Source organism: Aquarana catesbeiana, linkage group LG11, assembly GCF_042186555.1.
Source record: "Aquarana catesbeiana isolate 2022-GZ linkage group LG11, ASM4218655v1, whole genome shotgun sequence".
In the NCBI taxonomy this organism is placed as follows: Eukaryota; Metazoa; Chordata; class Amphibia; order Anura; family Ranidae; genus Aquarana; species Aquarana catesbeiana.
In genome coordinates this window covers 26,095,700-26,121,281 of record NC_133334.1, presented here as the reverse complement: position 1 = coordinate 26,121,281, position 25,582 = coordinate 26,095,700, and the positions used below count along the sequence as shown (strand labels likewise).

At 47.4% G+C, this 25,582-nt stretch overlaps 1 protein-coding gene across 1 annotated transcript in view; it reads right to left on the bottom strand.

Moving 5' to 3' along the window:
* The window catches only part of LOC141111891 (uncharacterized), a 56,976-nt gene extending 38,868 nt beyond the window's left edge, over positions 1–18,108 (bottom strand). The window contains exon 1 of the mRNA XM_073604102.1: positions 17,890–18,108. Coding sequence (XP_073460203.1) covers positions 17,890–17,977 — 88 coding nt within the window. The 5' untranslated portion in view covers positions 17,978–18,108. The remainder of the gene's footprint in view (positions 1–17,889) is intronic.
* Positions 18,109–25,582: the final 7,474 nt, after the last annotated feature.

Sequence of the window (25,582 nt, the reverse complement as noted above, 5' to 3'; positions counted from 1 at the left end):
CTGACCATAATAGGCTGCTATGCTATTATGTTGTCTTATGATGTTTCTACAATATATACCTTATTATGGAATAAAAGCTCCTGGATTTATTATAACTTACCGTTTATGTAATTATTACTATGCAACACGATGTGGTCGCATTTATGGTGCAATCAACAGATATTCTTATTATTACCATGTTGTGTTATCTTCCCAGGCCTGTCTCATTCAAAGTCCCACAAACCCCCCTAGCTTTCTGTGTTTTTTTATATATGCATTTTGGGGATGGAGGTACATTCTAGAAATGTCCTCATTTAAAGTCCCACTTAGTTAGTAAGTTTCTCTTGTTTCAAATTACCCGGTTTAAAGATGACCACTATAACTGCCTCAGCCATTGACGGGGCAACAAATTTCCCTCCATGGCTTTTTGCAGCACTATTCTGAACGATGGTAGTATTTCTTCTGCGTAAGTCTTAAAGAATTCGTCAGGTATCCCATCCGGGCCTGGCGTTTTACAATTCTGCAAGGAGGCTACTGCTCGCTGTAACTCCTCTAATAGGATAGGGCCATTTAAAGCTTCTCTAAATGTGGAAGTCAGGCAAGGGAGCTCCACCCCATCGAGGAATCTCGCCAATTCTTCGTCTGTGCATTCCAGTCAAGAACCATAAAGCTCTTGGTAAAAGGATGCAAATCTGTCATTAATAGACGAGGGGTCCGTGAGGATCGTCCCGTCCAAGTCAGATATTGTCGAAATAGTCACCGGGGAGGAGCTTTCCCTCGCCAGCCATGCCAACATACTGCCAGTCTTCTCCCCGTGTTCAAAGATTCTTTGGGACTGATGTAGGAATTTAGTTTTGGTGGCTGACGGCCTTAACAGGAGAACATCCCTTAACGCTGCCTGAAAGTCTGAGTATGCCCTTGGAGTCCCCGACTCAGAGTATTCCTCCTCAAGTGCCGATACCCTCTCCTCAGCCTTTCGGGTCTCATCCCTTAGATCCTTACAGATTTTACGGATATGTGATTGTATACTACCCCTGGTAAAGGCATTAAATGCGTCCCAAGACGTGGTCAGAGACACTGATTGATCCAGTTCCCGCCAATATTGCACCGCCTCAGACCTATATGGTTCCGAAACTCTGGAATCAGACAGCCAGAACCTGGACAATCTCCAGAGACTCTCTCCCGGTACACTGGACACGCTCAGCTTCAAAGCAAGCGGGGCGTGGTCGGATATGCCGTGGGGGAGAACGGTATTATCTCTAACCCTGGGAAGGACAGACCCCCCCGCATAGGCAAGGTCTATGAGTGATAGGGTTTTGTGTGAGGCTGAGTGACATGTGTAGGCTCTTCGGGAGGGGTTACGCCATCTCCACACATCAGTCAGGTTAGAGGCCTCCGCCCAGGAGAGCAGCTCCAAAGATGAGCTCGCTCCGGGTGAGAGCCTGTCCATCCCAGGGTCCGGGGGCCAAGTTAAAATCCCCCAGTATCACCACATTATCTGTATCATAAATGGCAATCTTAGAAATAAGCTGATTAAGCAATCTCGTGGAAGCTGGAGGGGGCAGATAAAGTCCCACCACCACCAGCTCCAACCTGTCAACCATGGCATAAAGTATAACAAAACGACCCTCCGGGTCTAGTTCCAGCGCCAACAGCCTGAATGGCAAGGATTTATGAACCAGGACGCTGACCCCTCTAGAGCAGTTGGTATATGTGGAGTGGTACTGATGTCCCACCCAGGGCCGTCTAAGGCTCAGGAGCTTACTGCCTGTCAAGTGAGTTTCCTGCAGTATACATATTTGGGGATGATAGGTTTTCAAAAATTGAAACACTAATGACCTTTTCACAGAGGTGTTCAAGCCCCTAGTGTTCCATGAAACAATAGTACAGTCAGCCATAATCATCTAATGGCATATTTTCAGGCTGTGGACCTATACACAAATTTAGATGCAAGGCCCGGACCACTGTATGGGTCAGGACGTGGCATCCCAAACATTTAGTGACATACATGTTTACATCGCTTGAGAGAAAACAACATATAAACCAGTTGTAACATAAGAAACCCAACCAACCCCCCCCCACCCCGCCAACCCCAGCCCCAACTTTGGGGAGGCTCAGGATCCCAAATTAGAACCAAGGCGAACACGCCTGTAATGGGGGAACGTGTGCAAAACGGCATCTGCAGTCCAGCAGTGAAACTTTACATCTAGTCTCTTGCTGGAGACCGGATTAGTAAAAAAGTGGGTGCAGGCTCCTGGCAACTGCCGGGGGGTACAAACTTAAACGTGAACGTTACAGAATTAGGACACCCAGAAGGATAGACATGTAGAGGCATTCAGTGGGTGATCTGGGTTAAAAGGCTTATGTGGGGCAGAGTGTAAGAGAGGCACGTCCTTAAGGCCACAGGTGATTCTGGCACTCATGGATTAGGGGCCTGGGTCCAGGATACATAAAGGAGTGGAAGAAGGGGGATACAGACCCGGAGTCATCTCTACAACAATGAGGGTTCGATGGCCCTCCGAAATCCAGCTGTGTAACCTTCCAAGGCCACGAAGTATAAAACCATGACATGTGGAGGAAGTGAGGTTCCAGTAGGAAGACCCAGGCTCATGTGTAGGAGAAGGCACTTTGCAGAAAAAAACAGCAAATAACAACGGCCTGTTCAAACGGACAATCAAGTGGGTCACTTATCTGGGCGGGAGTGTGTCGATCCAGCTGGAGGCCTCCTCTGGGGACGTGAAGAACCTAACGAATTCCCCGTCTTCCACCCTCAGCCTGGCCGGAAACAGCATACTGTATTTGATATGGTGAGATTGAAGCCTCGCTCTGACGGCATCAAAGGATTTCCGTTGCTTCTGGGTTTCCAGCGATTAGTCCGGAAAGATTAGAAGTTTGGCGTTTTCGAAGCGGAGTTCGCCTTGGGCTCTAGCCTCCCTCATCACAATGTCTCTGTCCCGAAAATGGAGGAGTTTGAAGATGAAAGTTCGGGGTGGTGTACCTTGGGGTCCCCTGGTAGTGGGAATGCGGTGGGCCCTTTCTACCGTAAAGAATGGAGGAAAGCGTGCTGCAGGGAGTAGCTGTTGCAATAGGCGCTCAGCGAAGGCTGTAGGATTCGTGCCCTCCGCGCCTTCAGGGAGTCCCAAAATGCGCAAGTTATTTCTCCTATTGCGATTCTTCTTCGTGGGATTCAAGCGTCTTCACTCTGGCTTTAAGTGCGCAGATGTCGGTCCCATGGTCACGTACCGTTAGGGTGCCCACGTGTCCCGGATTGCCCGGGATTGTCCCTTATTTCAGATTTTTGTCCTGTGTCCCGGGCACCTTCATTCTGGGACAATACAGTGTCCCGGAATGAAAGAAAAAACACACCGCCGGCACCATTCCGACTCCGCCACCCTTATAATCATACACTGTGTAACTGTAAAACACACACATCATATGCTTAACTGGTTGCTAGGCTAGGGCCGCTCTCCCCACGTCTAGCAACCAGTGACGTCACACCGTACACCGTACGGACACCGTACGTCATCACGTGGGCAGTCAGGCACATTGTGGGCACTGGGCACCCGCACCTACGGCTACAGCTGAGCAGCGCGTCTCTGTCCTCCGCTCCGAGAGATAGAGAGAGCAGCCGCCAGCCTGGCCCAGGCAGCCAGCCACACTTACTAGCCTGTGCCCAGTCAGTGCCAGTCCTGGGGCCACCGACTACTCCAGCAGCCAGAGCCGGTGCAGCAGAGAGCAGCAGCACATTGCCAGCAGCGCTGCGCAACCCGACTCCGACTTCGACTTCTCCAGTCAGTCTCCAGTCCACAGTTCAACTTCTCTCCGATCAGATCGTCTGAGTCCTCCCTCCCGCCCACGAGGTCCGTGAGTTTGCCGCCGCCAGACAAACTTGACAAACTTACACTTCTTTGTTACAGTGAGCAATGCACACTCCCCCTCCATTCTGCTGCTGTCCCCCACACTCCCCCTCCGTTCTGCTGCTGTCCCCCACACTCCCCCTCCGTTCTGCTGCTGTCCAATTTCCATTTGTCTATGAGCTCGTCGTCTTCTGGTAGAAGAGATAGCCAGAATGGATTCAGACACCATGCTCGTGGTGGTTTTGCCACTGGAATACTTAATGTAATCCAATAAGGACTATGATCCGACAGTACTCTAGGGCAAAACATTACCTCCGATAATCTTGGGGTCAATCTACGGGAAATAAGTATAAAGTCTATGCGGGACATAGAGCCCCGAGATGACGAGAAGCATGAATATGACTTAACCAGTGGGAATTTATGTCTCCATGTGTCTATCAGATTGAAGGTGGAGATAAGCTTAGAGAATTTAATTTCGGTGAGAGCACTGGGAGCCGTTGATGTCAACTGTAGCCTGTCTAGAGCCGGATTCAAAGTAACATTAAAATCCCCTAGCCAGACCGCTGCTACATTTGGATGACGGGTCCTATAGGATATACCTTCCTTGACCATGGATACATTAAATGGAGGTGGTATGTAAAAAGCCATTATAAGCAAGGGCTCTCCATATACTTTGGCATGAATAAATACATAACGGCCGTTCGGGTCGGTAGTTAGTTCGCATAATTCAAAATGTACTGATTTAGCTATTAATACAGAAACTCCCCTAGAGTGTGATGTGTGGGTAGAGTGGTATGCCCAACCAACCCATGGCCTGCGGCGCGCCATCTGAACACTTCCCTCAATATGTGTTTCCACTAGTGCTATTATATCAGCATGTTGCTTCTTCAGGAATGTGAAGACGTTCACCCACACCGCCAAAAAAAAAAAAAATTACAAGCCAGCAGCTACAAATACTGCAGCTGCTGACTTTTAATACATTGCCACTTACCTGTCCCGGGGTCCAGCGATGTCAGCAGGGGACGCCGAGAACCCGCTCGGTTCTCGGCAGCTGCCGCCGCCATCCTAGCTGAGGGAATCAGGAAGTGAAGCGTTGCGGCTCTCCGGGGTTAACTCGTCGTTCCAACCAAGCGATCACCTCCTCTGGGTCCTCGAAGAAAACCGCACGCCCTTCATGCTCCACCCTAAGATGGGCTGGGAAAAGCATTTAGTACTTGTATTGCAAATTTCTTAGCTTACGTTTGGCCTCTGTAAAGCTTTGACGACGGTGCTGTACCTCTGCCGAGAAGTCTGGGAAGATGGCCACCTTTACATTCCCAACTGGGATATTGCCCTTCTCCCTTGCCATTCTCAAAGCAGTGTCCCGATCCTTATAGTTAAGGAGTTTAGCTATGAACGTGCGGGGAGGAGCTCCTTGTGGAGGGGGTCTTGCTGGCATGCGATGTGCCCGCTCCACCGCAAACATGGGGGAAAAAACTTCTCTTCCATAAGTATTGATCAGTAGTTGTTCCAAAAAAGTGGAAGTGTCCTTACCCTCAGACCCCTCCGGCAGGCCTATCAGGCGTATATTGCATCTTCTCAGCCTATTCTCCATATCATCTTGCTTTAAAAGAAGTTGCTGTATTTGCCTTTGCACGCGGTCTGAGGATGTTTGCAAGGGTGGAATAGCATCCTCCACCTCGCCCAGCCTGGTCTCAGTTTCTTTCACTCTTTCCCTGAGCTTTTGAAAGTCCTGTCTGATAAGGGAAATATCCATCTTGACCTCTTCAATTTGCGCTGTGAGAGAGGTTCTGCAGAAGGTGATTGCTTCAAGGAGTTTGTCAGTATCACCCGCAGTTCGTTCTCCCGCTCCAGCTTTTTCAGTTGTTCCCTCCTCCTCCATGTCTTCTTTTTCTGTTCGGCGGTACTGATCTAGTTTTGCTGCCGCTGCCTTTTGTGCCTTAGTTGGTGACATTTTGCGACGGTCCCAGGTGGGACCCAGAGAACCTCCAAACTTAGTGTAACAACCTGACTTGCTGGTTAGTTAAAGACTAGTGCTGTCCCAGGCCCTGCAGCCCTCAGAGTTTAGGGATAGATGTTGTTTTAAAGCAGGTGCGTGCAATTCCTCCCCACCTCTTTAGCTGATGGCAATCTGGGGTTGTGTCTCTGAGGGTACAGGGGATCGCAGTGGGGGCTTTTAGGAGGGAGACACCAGGGCTATAGCTTATTCACAGTACTCAGGGAGGAGAGACAGGTGTGCCAAGATGGCCGCCGTGCACTACATATAGGCCTAGGCCGCAATCCGGACCGGGTGAAATCGTCGATTTTCTCAGGGTATCCACTGGCTAAATGAGCTGTGTATAGGTTGTCCCTCTCCCCGGAAGGATTGTCCCGTAATTAGGTACCTCTATTTGGCAGGAATCTCACTGCAGGGCCTGAGGATCGGAGTACCAAGATGGCCGCGGCCTCCAGGAGTAGGCCGAAGCCGTGGTCTTGCTTAAATTCGGCCGCTGTGCGGGAGATCGCCGCTCTGTTCGGGCCGCCGTGTGTCCAATCAGTACGGGAAGGAGCCCAGGGTGTTGCCAGAGCCTCAGGGATGTGAGCCAGCCAGCTCAGTAGCACGGAGAGTTCAGGATGGATAGGATTCAGGAGTAATGGACGGAGCTCTCAAGACAAGCGTCCTACTCCATGCTGTGCCAGGCCACGTCCCAGATATTATGCTTTTTAGTTTTGCAAAGAATGAGGCCGGAGGGATCAAAGGGGCATTTCTGAAAAAGTAAAGGAATTTGGGGAGATAAACCATCTTAACTAAGTTTACCCTACCCACTGGTGATAGGGGAAGGGTCCTCCAGGCTGTACATTTCTGTGAGAAGTTTTTAAGCAATGGTTGGAGGTTCAGTTCATAGTATGAGGATAGAGGAATCCTAATCCTTATACCTAGATATTTGAATTCTGATGTCCAATTTAGGGGTGTGCCAGTTGGTGGGTGGTGACCTGCCGCATTCAGTGAAAAAAGGATGGATTTCCCCCAATTAACCTTAATACCCGAGAATGATCCGAATTCATCTATTATTTGTAGTGCTGGTGGGAGGGAACAAATATCTTTAAGGAAAAGGAGATTATCATCGGCGTATAAGGATATTTTATCAGTTATTACACCGACTTGGATCCCCTTCACCGAATGAGCAGATCTTATACGAGCTACCATGGGTTCCATGGCTAACGCAAATAATCCAGGGGATAGTGGGCATCCCTGTCTGGTAAAAAACAAGTAAAAATTCGCGCTGAACTGAAAAAAGCAAGCGGCCAGCAAAGTTCGTGGATAACAAACAAAAAGTCACATGCATATAAATTATTGCGGCGCTGAAAAGTTCAAAAATGAAATTGAAGAGTGGGAGGAATCCAATCACCAAATATATTGTGCAGATGTAGAAAGAGTCACTCGTCACCACGTGGTAATGTAGTCTGCTTACCAGAAGGTATTAAGGATTAGGCATAGATGATAAATACTCAAAAGCATCCAGCAAATCCAGCCCACTGGAACCCCTCGTCAGACCACAACATCTGTGGGATTTCCTTCACATATAAACTTCTCCCAATGGTCACTTCAGAATTAGGCATTCAGGCATGTAGTCATCATATATCCGAGAAAAGAAAATGAAGGACCCATAGTGAAGCCCGTAATGATAGATAAAAAACGTTTATTGTAGTAACTTACAGTTGAAGCTTAAAACAGCATGCATCAAGGATAGGCACAAACGGCTGCAGCAATCAGCGTACGGATGTCAGCCTGCCTGACATGTTTCATCATAACAGATGTCTTCAGATGCATGGCTACAGCTACAACCGCACGCTATATATATGGTATGGTTAGTGGGTGGATCAGAGGGGATATGATCAAACTCATCACTAACAGCTGGGTAAGATGTGTGTCTCGTGTAGCGGCCAATCAGAAAAAAGAGAGGATAGGAACAAAAAAGGATAGCAACAGATGACACAGTGCCACCTCATTGGTTAACCTATCTCTCAGTGAGCAGAAAAATTGAAAAATGCCAGATAAGCATGAACAGGCGACGAGAAAAAAACGCCGGCTGTGCGGCCCGGCTCAGGGACACGAAAAAGGCTAAAAATGTATTTTTAATTGATCAGACAAAAACCTGGTATCATATAACTCAATATATAAATTAAAAAGTGGAAAGGAATTAACACCCGCACAGATAGGCTATGGAATTAACGCCTGTCATGCAGTATAGATCAAAGGCATAGAAAAAAACGCTAGAATTTGTATAACAAATCAGTGCCTGCATGGAAGAAAAACACTAACAAACCAGCGCCTCACATGCAACTAAGCATTAAACATTGTAAATGCGATTAATCGCACATATTTCAATAAAAATTGTAAATGCGACTAATCGCACACAATTCAATAAAAATTGTAAATGCGATTAATCGCACACAATTCAACAAAAATACATGCATGTAATATACATCAATACATGTGTTAAAATCAATACAGATGATTGTAAACATCATTTAAAAAAAATTATTATTTTTTAAAAAAACGACCTAGACACAAGATTTGCAAATAGATACAGGAGAGAAAACAAAAAACAAATAAATAAAACGAGTAAAGGAGTGTATTGCTGCTAACTGTTATTAATGAAGCTATTAACATCCCACTCTACGTTTAACCCATATGGCGTATAGCATTTGAGGGTGTGTATCCATCGAGTTTCTAACCTCGAGATTTCTCTCTTGGTGTAACTACCTCTCCAATGGGGTGTGAAGCGATCGATGGCGGTAATCAGAGTCCCTACTGGATTTTTGTTATGACATTCTAAATAGTGACGTGAGACCGTGTGCTTAGGAAAACCTTTCTTTATGTTTTTTATATGTTCCTTAATTCGCACGTTCATGGCTCTCATAGTGCGGCCTACATACTGTAGACCGCATGGACAAGTCAATAAGTACACAACATTTTTTGAGGTGCAGGTGATGAAAGTATCTATATCATAGACCTTTGTGGTGGAGTTAGATTTAAATTGACAAATTTTCCTATTTTTATCGCCATTTATGCGACACACTTTACATTTGCGACATGGGAAAAAACCTTTTGAGTTCTGAAAGAAGGGGACCCTATTGGGGGCATCAAGAACATTAGGGGCAACCTGCAGCTTTAGGGGGGGTACTCCCCTATAGATAACTTGTGGGCATTCAGGTAAGGATGGGCCCAACACTTTATCATTTTTTAACACGGCCCAATGTTTTCTAAGAATTTTCTTTATATCATAATGTTGTCGAGAATAGGTGGTCACTAAAGAGAACTCATGAATGTTATTATTCTTAGTGATTCTATCTGTGCCCTTTATCATATTGGCCCTATCCAGGCACGCAACCTCATTTATGGTTTTGTCCAAGTCTGCACCAGAGTACCCCTTCTCCACAAATTTGGTTTTTAAGTCAGAGGCCTGCATCAAAAAATCGTGTTTAAAGGTACAATTACGCCTTAGGCGAATAAACTGGCTTTTAGGAACCGCTTTTAACCAGGAGGGATGGTGACAACTCCCCTGACTAATATAGCCATTTCGATCTGTCTCCTTGAAAAAAGTGGTGGTTGTAAATTTATTTTCACAGATCCGTATATTCAAATCCAAAAAATGGATAGCAACCTTGCTCATTTCGAATTGCAGAGAGATACCAAGGGTGTTCTGATTCAGCTCCGGCATGTAATTGGTCAATGATGTTTCATCACCATCCCATAGGAGGAGGATGTCGTCTATATACCTGCCCCAGTACACCAATTCTGGCCGTCTGTCAGCATAGACGACATCCTCCTCCCACTTGGCCATGAACAAATTAGCCATCCCTGTCTGGTGCCCCTGGACAGAGGAAACGGCAAGGACAAGGAATTATTTGTGCATATACGGGCTGTGGGGCGGTGGTATAACATCTGGACCCAGTTAATAAAAGAGGTCCAAACTTGCGGAGGACCGCCCAGAGGTAACGCCATTCAACCGGATCAAAGGCCTTTTCGGCGTCTAAGGAGGTGACTACCTCCGGACCATCCCCGCTTGCCCTAGAGGGATGTGTAAGGAGACGTTGGATATTTATGTCAGTTCCTCTGCCTGGCATAAACCCAGACTGGTCTGCGTGCACCAGTGCCGTAATCACGGTGTTCAGTCGACCGGCCAGCACCTTAGCTAATAACTTGGCATCCACATTAAGGAGGGAGATAGGGCAATACAAAGAACACTGCTCAGGGGGCTTACCCGGTTTAAAGATGACCACTATAACTGCCTCAGCCATTGAAGGGGCAACAAATTTCCCTCCATGGCTTTTTGCAGCACTATTCTGAATGATGGTAGTATTTCTTCTGCGTAAGTCTTAAAGAATTCGTCAGGTATCCCATTCGGGCCCGGCGTTTTACAATTCTGCAAGGAGGCTACTGCCCTCTGTAACTTCTCTAATAGGATAGGGCCATCTAAAGCTTCTCTAAATGTGGAAGTCAGGCAAGGGAGCTCCACCCCGTCGAGGTATCTCGCCAATTCTTCGTCTGTGCATTCCAGCCAAGAACCATAAAGCTCTTGGTAAAAGGATGCAAATCTGTCATTAATAGACGAAGGGTCAGTGAGGATCGTCCCGTCCGAGTTAGATATTGTCGAAATAGTCACCGGGGAGGAGCTTTCCCTCGCCAGCCATGCCAACATACTGCCAGTCTTCTCCCCGTGTTCAAAGATTCTTTGGGACTGATGTAGGAATTTAGTTTTGGTGGCTGACGGCCTTAACAGGAGAACATCCCTTTACGCTGCCTGAAAGTCAGAGTATGCCCTTGGAGTCCCCGACTCAGAGTATTCCTCCTCAAGTGCCGATACCCTCTCCTCAGCCTTTCGGGTCTCATCCCTTAGATCCTTACGGATTTTACGGATATGTGATTGTATACTACCCCTGGTAAAGGCCTTAAATGCGTCCCAAGACGTGGTCAGAGACACTGATTGATCCAGTTCCCGCCAATATTGCACCGCCTCAGACCTATATGGTTCCGAAACTCTGGAATCAGACAGCCAGAACCTGGACAATCTCCAGAGACTCTCTCCCGGTACACTGGACACGCTCAGCTTCAAAGCAAGCGAGGTTAGAGGCCTCCGCCCAGGAGAGCAGCTCCAAAGATGAGCTCGCTCCGGGTGAGAGCCTGTCCATCCCAGGGTCCGGGGCCAAGTTAAAATCCCCCAGTATCACCACATTATCTGTATCATAAATGGTAATCTTAGAAATAAGCTGATTAAGCAATCTCGTGGAAGCTGGAGGGGGCAGATAAAGTCCCACCACCACCAGCTCCAACCTGTCAACCATGGCATGAAGTATAACAAAACGACCCTCCGGGTCTAGTTCCAGCGCCAACAGCCTGAAAGGCAAGGTTTTATGAACCAGGACGCTGTCCCCTCTAGAGTAGTTGGTATATGTGGAGTGGTACTGATGTCCCACCCAGGGCCGTCTAAGGCTCAGGAGCTTACTGCCTGTCACGTGGGTTTCCTGCAGTATACATATTTGGGGATGATAGGTTTTCAAAAATTGAAACACTAATGACCTTTTCATAGAGGTGCCAGGAGAGCGTTGATGGGCCTGAGGGCAGCAGAAGGAAACTGTATAGGAGGGGCGGCATATATAGGAACTGATGCCCCCTATGTTCTTCTTGCAGCCACTGAATGCCCACTTTTCCTACTTTACCACCTGCTGGCATTCAGTGGCTGCAAGAAGAACATGGAGGGCATCAGGTTCCTCTCTATGCCGCCCCTCCTTTACAGGTTTAGAGGGAAGCTGCATGGGCCCCCTGAAGTATGAGGCTGGGTTGCAATGGCGACCCCTGCAGTTACACCGTTGCAGTGGAGAAAAAAAAAATTCTGGCAGGTTGAAGGAGCAAAGAATGGAATGCTGGCAAGATTCTGAGGCTGTGATAGTTGCAGATGAGAGATGGGCCACTGCTGAGAGGATTGCTTAGCATACAGAGGGGTTAAAAAGACTAGTAGGTCAAAAAGTGGCAGAACATGAAAGGCCAGGGCTTTTTTCAGCGGGAACGTGGGGGAATGCGGGGGAACGCATTTCCGGTACCTCCAGCACTGAATGTATGTAATAACAAGGGGTGCTGAGGTGTGCTGGAGGGTCTATTGATGTTGGCTGCTGGGGGATCTATTGTCACTGGTGGGGATCTGATTTTGTTTGAGGGTCTATTGTTGCTGATGGGGAATCTATTGTTGCTAGGGGGTCTTATGTTGCTGGAAGGGATCTACTGTTGAGGGACATTTTTATTCTTACTGGCTGCTGGAGGATCTATTGATGCTGGCTGCTGGGAGATCTGTTGTTGCTGCTGTGAGGGGGGGGGGGGTCTAATGTTGCTTGGGTGTGATATTTTGTTGTGGGTAGTTCACTGTTGCTGCAGGGAATCTATTGTTGTTGGGGTGGAGTCCATTGTTGCCGGGGGAGTCTATTGTTGTTTGGGGATCTATTGTTGGGATTCTATTGTTGCTGGCTGCAGGGGATCTATTTTACTGCTTTTCTTTTTATCATTAACATGTTCCATACAAATGATCAGAGATGGGTAAGGGGGCAGATACAAGAGGTGACTCAGACGGGGGAAGTTCCTGCACCTATTCTCCGAGAAAAAAAGCCGTGTGAAAGGCTGAGACCCCTTTCACACTGCCGATTCCCTGGGTGTCAGCGGTAAAGCGGCGATATTTTTAGCGCTGCTTTACCGTCGTGTTAACGGCGCTATTCGGCCCGCTAGCAGGGTGATTTTAACCCCCGCTAGTGGCTGAAAAGGGGTTGAATCCACCTGCAAAATGCCGCTACACGGGCTTGCACACTGGAATGAATGGAGCAGCTGTTTTGGGGCGTTTTGCAGGCGCCATTTTTAACGCTACAGCGCCTGCAAAACGCCACAGTGTGAAAGGGATCTGAAGGAGGAGGGGGGGGGGGCTGCTGCAGGTGTAGTGAGAGCAACACAAGTAGTGGGAGAGAAGAGACAGCGAGCAGCTGGACAGAAGGGCCGGGTGGGGGGAGTCATCATGTGTGCAGTGATAAGGGAAACATCTTCAACTCTGAGGGGTTCATGCTGGGACCTGTAGTTCTTCACTTTTGGGGGGGGGTCACATCCCCCAAAAGTGAAGGATTTCAAGTCCCAGCATGAAACCTGCCCTGATATCTAGGGATGTGTGCTCCTTCCATCCAGGGTATAATCCATAGGTGTGCGCAGCCTATTTTATTAGGGTGTGCACCACAAAGCTCCAACACATATGCGTTTGTAACATATATTTATCAGCTTCTTCCCCCGCTTGTCATCCTTAAAACAATGGGGGGGGGTGGACCAGGGGGACCTGGGCAGCAGAAAGAAGAGGAACTGGGACAAGAGGGGTGGTATACATTGGTACTAATCCCCTGTATTTTCCTCCTGTGGCAGCTGAATGTTGGTGAGAGGAAGAGGAGGAGAAGCCTACTTTCAGCTGCTGCAGAAGAAAATACAGATCTGTTGCACTAATTTCCACCCCCGTCGCCTAACCTGTCCAGGTTCTGGGGGTCGGCAAGTAAGGATCGCGGCTTACCTGTCACCTGCCCACAATTGATGGGTTGCCAACTCCAGGATTAGGGTGTGCCCAGGCACACCTGGCACACCCCTTGCGCACGCCTATGGTGTAATCTCATCTGTTATGCCTCGTTTCCACTGAGCGGATCGGTTCGGTACGGTAGGCTATTTTGAGTGTTTCCATTATAAAAAGCGGCCCATACAACCGAACCGCTCCATTCTGGGTCGTGCCTCAGATGTGGAGCCATAGAAAATGGTACGGTTCGGTTAGGGCGGAGCTACAATACATTCCACTGATTGGCGGACGTGTGACGCCATGCTAGGCATTTTTTCCAAACCCACGTATGGCCCCTGGCGGTCCGACTTGCAGTGGAAACGATCACCTGAATAGGCCGGACCATTCTAGGCCTTCCAAACTGTACCGACCCAAACCGATCCACTCAAATCCGGCGGACAATCCGATCGTGTGTGGGCTTCCCCGGACTTTCGGCGGACTTTTCCAGCCACAAATCTGACGGACTTTAGATTTGGATCTTGCTTCAAATCTTTACGTCATAATTCCGCCGGACCCAGAAATCTGCTCGTCTGTATGCTAGTCCGACGGACAAAAACCCACGCTAGCGCAGCTATTGGCTACTGGCTATCAACTTCCTTATTTCAGTCCGGTGTACGTCATCACGTACGAATCCGTCGGACTTTTGTGTGATCGTATGTAGGCAAGTCCGTTCGTTAGAAAGTCTGCCGCAGGTCCGCCAAAAGTCGGTCGAACGTCTGTCAGACGGGCTGTCGGACTTTTGTAGCCGAAAAGTCCGACCGTGTGTACGCGGCATTATAGTTTATCTGCAGATTTTCTATGGTTAGATGGAAAAAGTGCAACAGATTTCTTCATGTTCGCTAAACTGTGTGGATGGAGGAATCTCCCACTTTTTCCATCTAACCATAGAAAATCTGCAGATAATCTAGAGGTGTATGGCCAGCTTTAGAAGTTTCTTCTGCATGCCGCTGCCTGGCTGGACTCGAGAACATGCAGGGTGGAGGTGGGTGGAGCTAAACAATAGGCGCAGAGGAGGATGGGTCTCCACCGCTGTGATGGGTCTCTGCCTCTTTCCTGCTCATGACGTCACTGGTTGCTACACGCCAAGCCAGTGGCAGGTAGCAACCAGTTTGGGCACTGAGCCAGCGGCGGTGATGAATAAAGTAAGATGATGCAAAGGCTATTTTGGGGGGCATTAGATCGAGCCAGGGCAATCCTGGGACACTGTATTGTCCCGGAATGAGGGTGCCCGGGACAGACCTGCTAATTGCAGGATTGTCCCGGGACACGTGGGCACCCTACCGACTATGTGGGTTCACTCTAGCCGACTAACGCATGTCCAGGCAAGGTGGAGGTCTGGGATCTGGTTAGTCTACTTTTGAAGGGGGAGAAATGTGACAGACCCAACTGGGACAGGGGCTTTTGGAGGGAACTGCAGGCTAGTCTCTTGCCTACTGACTATGGGCCCTGGCATTTGGGGGGGGCTCTATTCTTTGTGAGATGTATGCCTGGGGGGACTTTTGGAGTAACTTTACTTCGGATTCAAGTCCATGTCTCCCCAAATCACACAGACTCTGGGAACTGGAGGACCCAGATACATATTTGGGGCCTCTATGCCCAAACCAGCATTGACTGCCTCAAACCCCCTCCTAGACTTAGACCCCTTTCACACTGGGGCGCTTTGCAGGCGCTATAACACTAAAAATAGCGCCTGCAAAGCGCCCTGAAAGAGCCGCTCCTGTCTCTCCAATGTGAAAGCCCCGAGGGCTTTCACACTGGGGCGGTGCGCTGGCAGGACGCTAAAAAAAGTCCTGCTAGCAGCATCTTTGGAGCAGTGAAGGAGTGATGTGTATACCGCTAGGTCACTGCTCCTGCCCATTGAAATCAATGGGGCAGCGCGGCTATACCGTTTTAACCCTTTCTCGGCCGCTAGCGGGGGGGTAAAAGCGCCCCTCTACCGGCCGAATAGCTAAAAATAGTGGCGCTTTACCACCGACACACCCCCCGCCCCAGTGTGAGAGGGGCCTAAGAGCAGATGTTAACCACTCCCCGGAGGCTCTCCTGCGCAAAACGACATACAGGTATGTCGGCTCCCCCCGCTGCACGGTGGGGGACCCGATGCGCAAGGCCGGCGGTCCGGCCACCCGCCATCGATCCGGCCACCCGCCAATCGCAGGCACGAGGCACAGAACGGGGACCTGTGTGTGTAAACACACAAATCCTGGTTCTGTCAGGAGAGGAGAGACACATCGTGTGTTCCTATTAGTTAGGAACAGCGATATGTCTCCTCCTCTAGTCAGTCCCCTCCCCCCACAGTTAGAACACACGCTGTGGGAACACATTTGACCCCTTGATTGCCCCCTAGTGTTAACCCCTTCCCTGCCAGTGACATTTATACAGTAATCAGTGGCCATTTTTAGCTGTGATCGTTGAATAAATGTCGCTGGTCCCAAAAAAGTGTCAAAAGTGTCCGATCTGTGCACTGCAATGTCGCAGTCCCGATCACTAATTTCCTCCATTATTAGTAAAAAAAGAAAAAAAAATGCCATAAATCTATTCCCTATTTTGTAGACGCTATAACCTTTTCACAAACCAATCAATATACGCTTATAGCGATTTATTTATTTTTTTTACCAACAATATGTAGAAGAATATATATCGGCCTAAACTGATGAAGAAATTTAAAAAAAAAATAAAAAAATCGGGGGATATTTATTATAGCAAAAACTAAAAAATATTGTTTTTTTTGTTTTGAAAATTGTCGCTCTTGTGTTGTTTATAGCGCAAAAAATAAAAACCAAAAGGTGATCAAATACCACTAAAATAAAGCTCTATTTGTGTTGAAAAAAGGACGTCAATTTTGTTTGGGTGCAACGTCGCACGACCGCGCAATTGTCAGTTAAAGCGACGCAGTGCCGTATGGCAAAAAATGGCCTGGTCATTAAAGGGGGTAAAACATTCCAGGGCTGAAGTGGTTAATATAATAAGCTCAAAACAAATAAACACCGCACTGCTTTGTCACTACCTTCTTGGATTTGGTATCTGTGCCCGAGAGACGGCTTATCCCAGGGAGCTTTGTACCTGCTGCCTGTAGGCATTTGGGAGGGTATAAAATCTGTTAAAAAAAAAAGGGCTAAACGCAAACGCTCAAGAATGCCGCTAACCACGGCATATAAAAGTGGCAAAGCGCACGTTTTTAACCACTTAAGTCCCGGGCCATTTGGCTGGCCAAGACCAGAGCACTTTTTGCGATTCGGCACTGCATCGCTTTAACTGACAATTGCGCGGTCATGCGACGTGGCTCCCAAACAAAATTGACGTCCCTTTTCCCCCCACAAATAGAGCTTTCTTTTGGTGGTATTTGATCACCTCTGCGGTTTTTATTTTTTGCGCTATAAACAAAAAAATAGCGACAATTTTGAAAAAAAAACGCATTTTTTACTTTTTGCTATAATAAATATCCCTAAAAAATATATAAAAAGACATTGTTTTTCCTCAGTTTAGGCCGATATGTATTCTTCTACATATTTTTGGTAAAAAAAAATCGCAACAAGCGTTTATTGATTGGTTTGCTCAAAAGTTATAGCGTCTTAATGGCCCGTACACACGATCCGATTTTCGGATCGTGTGTACGGGCCATTAAACGCAAGTCCTGCATTCAACCACATCCAGCAGCTGCGTATGTTAGTATGTCAAACATTTTGACAGGCTGTTGGCAGCAGGGCTGGACGCTGCGCCTGTACTTCCTGGGATCTGACGCACAAAATGCCCACAAAGATAAGGCAATAAAGTCATGCCAACTTAGGCTCCATTCACGCTAATGCGTTTTTTGATGCATTTTGTAGAAATGCATGGGAATTTTTTAACATGGGTTCCTATGGAACATGTTCACATCAATGCTTTTTTGTACCTCTGCATTTTTGGAAAGGGTCGGGGACTTTTTTTTCATGCAAAATGCAGCGTTTTGCATGTAATAGAATTCAATGGACCCGCATCCAAAAACGCAAGTACCGCGTTTTGCGTTTTTGCAGGGTTTTTTTTCCTTTCATTTCTTTTAAACACTGTATACAGTATAAAAAAAAACTGTAAAAAAAAAAAAAAAAAAAAGCAAAACGCGTCACAAACACATGTTCAAAAACGCGGCAAGCACCGCAAAAAACACTGCAGAAACGCTCAAAAGCAACATGCATAAGTGTGAATCGAGCCTGATTCACACCTATTGCATTTTTAGTGCTTTTTGCATTTTGCAGGTTTGCACTATAGAATGTGTTCCATAGGAAACCATGTTGAATGGACTGTAGTGCAAATCTGCAAAATGCAAATAGCACTAAAAATGCAATAGGTGCGAATCAGGCCTTACCGTTAACATGGAATACTACACAAGAATATGGCCGCTCTGTATAGTTCTGTGTCCTCACACTTACCATTAACCCTTTGCTCACCCTGACAATGCAAGACACACTCACCTGTTTGTGAATGGCACAGGAAGGGAAAGCTGATTAGAAATAGAACTATCATTGGTTTCCATCGCTGGGACTTTTCCCCGGGACACATCTTGCTGAGACCCTTCTATCGAGGCCCATATGTGAATCGACTGAACCCCACCCTGAGAGTTACAGGGCGGACAGGGAGAGACGACTTAACCCGCTTTCACTTTCATTTTCTCAAACCAGTCTGCTGATGTCTACAGCAACTTCCTTGTACTGCAGTCAGCAAAGAACATTTAAAGCAGCAAACCTTTTTTTCAGTCTAGGCACCCTTTAGAATTGCACACAATCCTGGGGCACACCGGTCTGAGGGCTCGTTCACCCCAGGAGGTGCGTTTGAGCGCGTGTTCTTTTTTTTTTTTTTGTAAATTACTTTTTCTTATTAAATTTTATGACATACAAACATTCAACAGCCCGCAAAAAGCGGTAACAACTACTGGATTACAGAGTAAAAAACATTCCAGTGTAGAACAATAAAAAGTTGAGAAAAGCATCAAAAGAAAAAGAACCCCCTCACACCCAAAACCAAACCCACAACAAACACAAAAAGGGTAATGACCCAGCCCTGGTGTAGTCTTGCCTAGACAGAAAGGCCCACCACATTACTCTCCAGCCGGGGGGGGTGATTTTTAGCGATTCTGTGCGGTCACTCTCTGCTCTATTTTACAGTAGAATATCGGCTCATGCGGTCCTTTCCTCCCCGAACCCCCCCCAGTCCCTTCAACAGGAGAAGCAGTAGCCTCTATGCACATACAAAAGCCTCCCATTGAGATAATCCTTACATTAGTCCTTGGTTGGTCTGCACTCCTCTAGCACTCCAAAAAGAAAAAAAAAAGAAGAAGAAAAACACTTATCCTTCAAGACTCCAAGGTCAGTGAGTATATCTGATAATCAGGGCCGGACTTACCATTGGGCTTGACTGGGCTCAAGCCCATGGGCCCCAACCAATAGGGGGCCCCGCCGGCCCGAGCAGCCGAAAGCCGCCAAAAGCCGCCGAGGGCGTCCGCCATTTTTAAACTGAAAGGCTGCAATGACAAGGCAGCAATGACACTGGAGCAAGGCTACACTGACAAGTCTACACTGACAAGTCCGCAAATGACACTGGGGCAAGCAAGGCTACACTGACACTGACAAGGCTACACTGACACTGACAAGGCTGCAATGATACTGACAAGGCTGCAGATGGATACTGATAAGGTTGCATTGATGGGCATTTAAATGTAAGTTTTTTTTTCCTTAAACTTCCCTCCTAAAAGTTTTTTTCCTTAAAATTCCCTCCTAAACTTGGGGTGTGTGTTATACGCCGATAAATACGGTACTTATCATTTTATCCATTTGTATTGCTTTTATTAATCGTGGACCCAGGACGAATACCAGTACAGTATCCCCCACTTATACGCTTATATATTATCTACTTTTGTGAGTAGCCATTTGGCTGTTTTGTCTTGTCCAATTAAACAGAAGTTCTTTATTACTGCACTGAGTCTGGCGCACCTTGTCCTTTTCTATTTCTGTTTTATAGAACTGTGCACATGTATAGAAGGGTAGGGCCCGAAAGTGACTCAAGCCCAGGGGCCCCCACCACCCTAAGTCCTGCCCTGCTGATAATGTAGTTAGTCCGAGACTGTGTCCACCGAAGTCATCCACCCTCCCCAGACCTTATCAAACTTCGTTAGAGCCCCTCTGCTCAGTTAGGTGGCTTTATAATATGGTACTGCTTTGTTGACCAGAGACTTCCAGGCCTCCAATGTTGGGGTAGACAAACTCTTCCACGATAGGACAATTCGTTTTTTAGCATAAAACAATAATAGGGTGAGAAGAGTTCGTATAGCCCTAGTCGTGGCCAAAGGTTCAGCCAAATGCAACAAGCATACTTCAATAGACAGTGGGATTGAAATAGAGGTGACCGATCTAATACATTGCATTATGGCTTGCCAGTATGTTTTAATATGGGGGCAGTCCCAAAATATGTGTATAAAGTTCGCCATAGGTGTTGAACATCTCCAACATAAAGACTGTTGGTTCCCAAACATTTTCGCTAATCTAGCCAGGGTGAGGTATGTTCTATGTATTATTATTATTATTATTATTATTATTATACAGGATTTATATAGCGCCGACAGTTTACGCAGCGCTTTACAACATTAGGGCAGACAATACAATTCAATACAGGAGGAATCAGAGGGCCCTGCTCGTTAGAGCTTACAATCTAGGAGGGAGGGTCAAGTTATACAAAAGGGTAATAGCTGTGGGGGATGAGCTAATGGAGAAAATAGTGCAGTTATTAGATGGAGGCAGGATAGGCTTCTCTGAAGAGGAAAGTTTTCAGGGATCGCCTAAAAGTGGATAAATTTGGAGACAGTCTGACAGATTGGGGTAGGGAATTCCAGAGGATGGGAGAGGCTCGGGAGAAGTCCCGGAGGCGGATATGGGAGGAGGTGATGAGGGAGCTAGAGAGCAGGAGGTCTTGGGAGGAACGGAGATGGCGATTAGGTTTGTATTTTGAGACTAGGTTAGTGATGTAGCTGGGGGCAGAGTTGTGGATGGCTTTGTAACTATGTAGGAATTTGTAGTGAATTAACCGATCTCTGGTAAGACTAAGTAATCGAAAAGCTGTCCCCCACATGTCGTCCTAGTCATCCCTGTCTAACCCCGGGGCCTCCGCCTCCCAAGCAAGTCTGCAAGGTTCCATTAATTTAACAGGTTCCTGGAAAAGATCCTTCTATAGGCTAGAGACTGGTTTAACTAAGGAGTCACTGCGCGTCACTGCACCTCCTCCAAAATCGCTGAGTCTGCCCAGTGTCCCAGCTCCAGGTTGCGTGTTCTCCTTTTTGCATGCTCAAAATCATTGCATTTTTAATGGGCTGCTCTATGCATGCAAAACATGCACAATGGCGCAGGCATGATTTTTAAAGTTGCGCTGCACCAAAAAGCATGGTACAGTAAAACCTTGGATTGCGAGCATAATTTGTTCCAGAAACATGCTTGTAATCCAAAGCATTTGTATATCAAAGCGAATTTCCCCATAAGAAATAATGGAAACTGAAGTGATTCGTTCCACAACCATTTATTCATAAGTCCTTCAGTTTATAGTCCATATAAAAAGATTATAGCAATGTGATAGGCTGTGAAACCATAAAATGTCCATCCACAAATGGAAGCTTCCACAAGGGGATTAGAAAAAAAATCCAGCAGAAGCTCCAGAGTATAAAAGAGAAGAGAAGCCCCTCTAAGTGTAGCAATATGTTGCTAAATGTTGTAGCTTCATTAAATAGAACCATAGTGCTACACTTAGAGGCGCCTCTCTTCTCTTTTATACCCAGTTGTAAAATGACGCTACTTGTATATCAAGTCAAAATGTATTTAAAAAAATGTTGCTTGTCTTGCAAAACGCTCTCAAAGTTACTCTCAAACCAAGGTTTTACTGTACTGTAGTACCATGCATTTTAGCATTCGCAAATGTACGTGAATTTGCTAGATGCGTCAAAGGGGGGGGGTGGCAGTAAGAATAAATGGCACCCTTGCGCATCTGCACGGAACAATTTTGTGCAGTGCAGGAAAACACACAATTTTGTATGTGTTAAAAAGCCCTAAAATGTAGTCTGTGAGGCAGAGTTCAGTGATTTGTAGGTTGTAAATCTTCTCCTGAATACATTAAAATAAAATAAAATCTGGGACCCACTTTCCAATATCTGAAAATAGTAGAATATCTATTTATTATCGATTCGTCCATATGGACAGGATACCTCCAAGACTATATAGAGTCAATATGTGTAAGGGAAGACAAAGAGATGTCTCCAAAAAGAATAGCAAAATGGAGAATCAGCCACGGTGTATTAAAAATAGAAAAACTTTATGAAAAAAAACAGTATGATTTATCCACTAGTGGTAACAATGACACCAAAAAAGTGGAATCACCCCCCCCCCAATGTACCCAGGTAAAAACACGTACAAAAAAATGACAACATTGTCACAATATGGCGCCAGAACCAGGGCCCCACACACACACACCCATGCATAATCAACTATGGAAGAACTGGTGCTCTTCCAGGTCCCTAATCCAGTATGAAATAAGGATTAATGTTCTGTGTGTTGCGTCCCCTGACTATCCTGTGTGTTGCATCCCCTGACTATCCTGTGTGTTGCGTCCCCTGACTTTCCTGTGTGTTGCATCACCTGACTGTCCTGTGTGTTGCGTCCCCTGACTATCCTGTGTGTTGCATCCCCTGACTATCCTGTGTGCTGCGTCCCCTGACTATCCTGTGTGCTGCGTCCCCTGACTACCCTGTGTGCTGCGTCCCCTGACTACCCTGTGTGTTGCGTCCCCTGACTACCCTGTGTTTTGCGTCCCCTGACTACCCTGTGTGTTGCGTCCCCTGACTATCCTGTGTGCTGCGTCCCCTGACTATCCTGTGTGCTGCGTCCCCTGACTACCCTGTGTGTTGCATCCCCTGACTACCCTGTGTGTTGTGTCCCCTGACTACCCTGTGTGTTGTGTCCCCTGACTACCCTGTGTGTTGCGTCACCTGACTACCTGTGTTTTGCGTCCCCTGACTACCCTGTGTGTTGCGTCCCCTGACTACCCTGTGTGTTGCGTCCCCTGACTACCCTGTGTGTTGTGTCCCCTGACTATCCTGTGTGTTGTGCCCCCTGACTACCCTGTGTGCTGCTTCTAAGGTTGCCACCTGTACTGTTTTCTCCCGGAAAGTCCGGTTTTTGAATGATGTGTTCGGGTTTACTTTTGCCCCAGACCCGGACACATCATTCACACGGACTGCAACGAGAGTGACATGTCTTCCCTCTCCTTGACAGCAGCTTGGTTCAGCAGAGCAGTGCACTCTGTCAGTGTATCAAATTTCCTCCCCTCCTTCTCCTTATCCATTCTGTACACACACAAGGAGGAGGGGGGAGGAGGGACACGCTGATATCAGGTCTGTAGAAAGTTTTTATTATGCTCTGTAGATGGAGGAGGGAGGGGGAGAGAGCGGCTGGAAAGGAGGACAAGGTAGAAAACATGTGGAGTGATAGAGGGATTAGGAGGATATGTGCTGGAGGAGCTTTGGCAGGGGAAGACATACTAGAAGTGTGATTGGATTTGAAATCTGACATCTCTCTACCTTTCCAAAGCACCCCTCCAGCACATATCCTACCCATCTACCCTGCACTGGCCCTCTTCTCTCAGGCTGCATGTGATGGGCACAGAGGCTGCATATGATGGGCACAGAGGCTGCATATGATGGGCACAGTGGCTGTATGATGGGCACACAGGCTGCATATGATGGGCACACAGGCTGCATATGATGGGCACAGGCTGCATATAATGGGCACAGGTGGCTGCATTTTATTGGCACAGTGGCTGCATTTGATGGGCACAGTGGCTGCATTTGATTGGGCACAGTAGCTGCATTTGATGGGCACAGTGGCCGCATTTGATGGACACAGTGGCTGCATTTAAAGGGGCAAAGTGAGGCTGCAATTGATGTTTTTGTTTCAGAATTTTTCAGTTTGTTTGCGCCCCCCCCCCCCCCCAAAAAAAATTTTGAGCACCAGCCGCCACTGCCCTCCAGCACATATCTAACTCTCCCCTCACCCCTGCTAGCACTAGCCCTCTCCCCAGGACATATCTGACCCCTGCATTCAGTGCAGAATACTCACAATTCAGCCACACGCACTGTTTGCTGCGGCAAGCTGTGCGCCAAATTACTACTCTCTTTCAGGCCACCAAAAGTGTCCCAGGTCTTTTACAATCTTATATTACCCCCCCCCCCCCAAAAAAAAAAAACGCCAACGCTAAAGTGTTCGGGTTTGGCTTGAAGAAAAGGTGGCAACCCTACTTTGCACTGGGGGGGCAGAAATTTGGGGACAGAGCTTGGTACTGGGAAGTTATAAACCGGCCTGTGATTTATGCACACCTGCACTCTGTACATAAGCAATCCTGAACCCTTCACTCTGCATGTAAGGCAATCCTGAACCCCGCACTCTGTACATAATGCACTCCTGAACCCCGCACTCTGTACATAATGCACTCCTGAACCCCACACTCTGTACATAATGCACTCCTGAACCCTGTACTCTGTACATAACGCACTCCTGAACCCCCGTACTCTGTACATAACGCACTCCTGAACGTAACACACTCCTGAACCCCGTACTCTGAACGTAACACACTCCTGAACCCCGTACTCTGAACGTAATGCACTCCTGAACCCCGTACTCTGAACATAACACACTCCTGAACCCTGCACTCTGAATGTAACGCATTCCTGACCCCTGCACTCTGAATGTAACGCACTCCTGACCCCTGCACTCTGAATGTAACGCACCCCTGAACCCCGTACTCTGAACGTAATGCACTCCTGAACCCTGTACTCTGTACATAACGCACTCCTGAACCCCGCACTCTGTACATAACACATTCCTGAACCCTGCATTCTGAATGTAACGCACTCCTGAACCTTGTACTCTGAAGGTAACACACTCCTAAACCCCGTACTCTGAACGTAACGCACTCCTGAACCCCCGTACTCTGTACATAGCACACTCCTGAATCCCGCACTCTGTACATAACGCACTCCTGAACCCTGCACTCTGAATGTAATGCCCTCCTGAACTCTGCACTCTGAATGTAACACACTCCTGAACCTCGTACTCTGAACGTAACGCACTCCTGAACCCCGTACTCTGAACGTAACGCACTCCTGAACCCCATATTCTGAACGTAACGCACTCCTGAACCCCGTACTTCGAATGCCGCTAAAATGTTCAGGTTTGGCTTGAAGAAAAGGTGGCAACCCTAGTAGGATCTCAGAAGCAGGATGTAGAGAAGGAGTGCATGGGTAGCAACAACAAGTAGCTGGCTGAAGCACTCAGGGAATCACACAGGTGCTGATGAACAAGTACTGGCAGGACATGGAGACCACGCTGGAAGCGCACAAGAAATGAATGATCCTCTTGCAGCGCTGGGGTGCTGGATACACTAGGCTGTAGGTAACACAGTGGGAATGTATGGAAACACACAGAGAAGGGTCACAGGCTGGGAGTGCACAGGTGCTGATAGTGGGCTCACAGGCAAACACACAGAGGAGGACCAATGGCTGGGAGTGCACAGGTGCTGATAACGAGACTCACAGGGAAACACACTGGTGCAGACAAGCAGGAACTGACTGAACTTAGACTGGATGCTGGCAGGAATGCATGGACCCACTGGGGTAGGGAACAGATCAGGGAACACAAGAAACACAGACCTGGGCTCAGAGTCACCAGACTGGAAAGTGAAGACACTGGGGAACGCTGGGATACTCGGACACACTGCAGCTGGTTCCAGGCTGGACGGACACTGGGAACAGAGAGGCCACAAGGACAATACTGGGAATCACTTGAGAATACACTGGGAAGGGGAACACAGAAGGCCTAGCTGCTGGCTTTGCTTGAACACTGAGTGAGAAACCCACATGCACATTAGCGCTTTAAGACAGGGCACCTCTGTGATTGGTTGGAAGCTGGCTGCTGCACGCAGGGGAAAAGACCCAGTGATGGAACAGGAAACGGGTGAGTGTGAAATTTTTTTTAATCTATTGTAATGGGGATGCATAACTTTTTGAACTGTCAGTTCACATTGAATGATGGTGACACAGTGATGAGCAGTACTATATTGTAAAGGCCTCGAAGAACT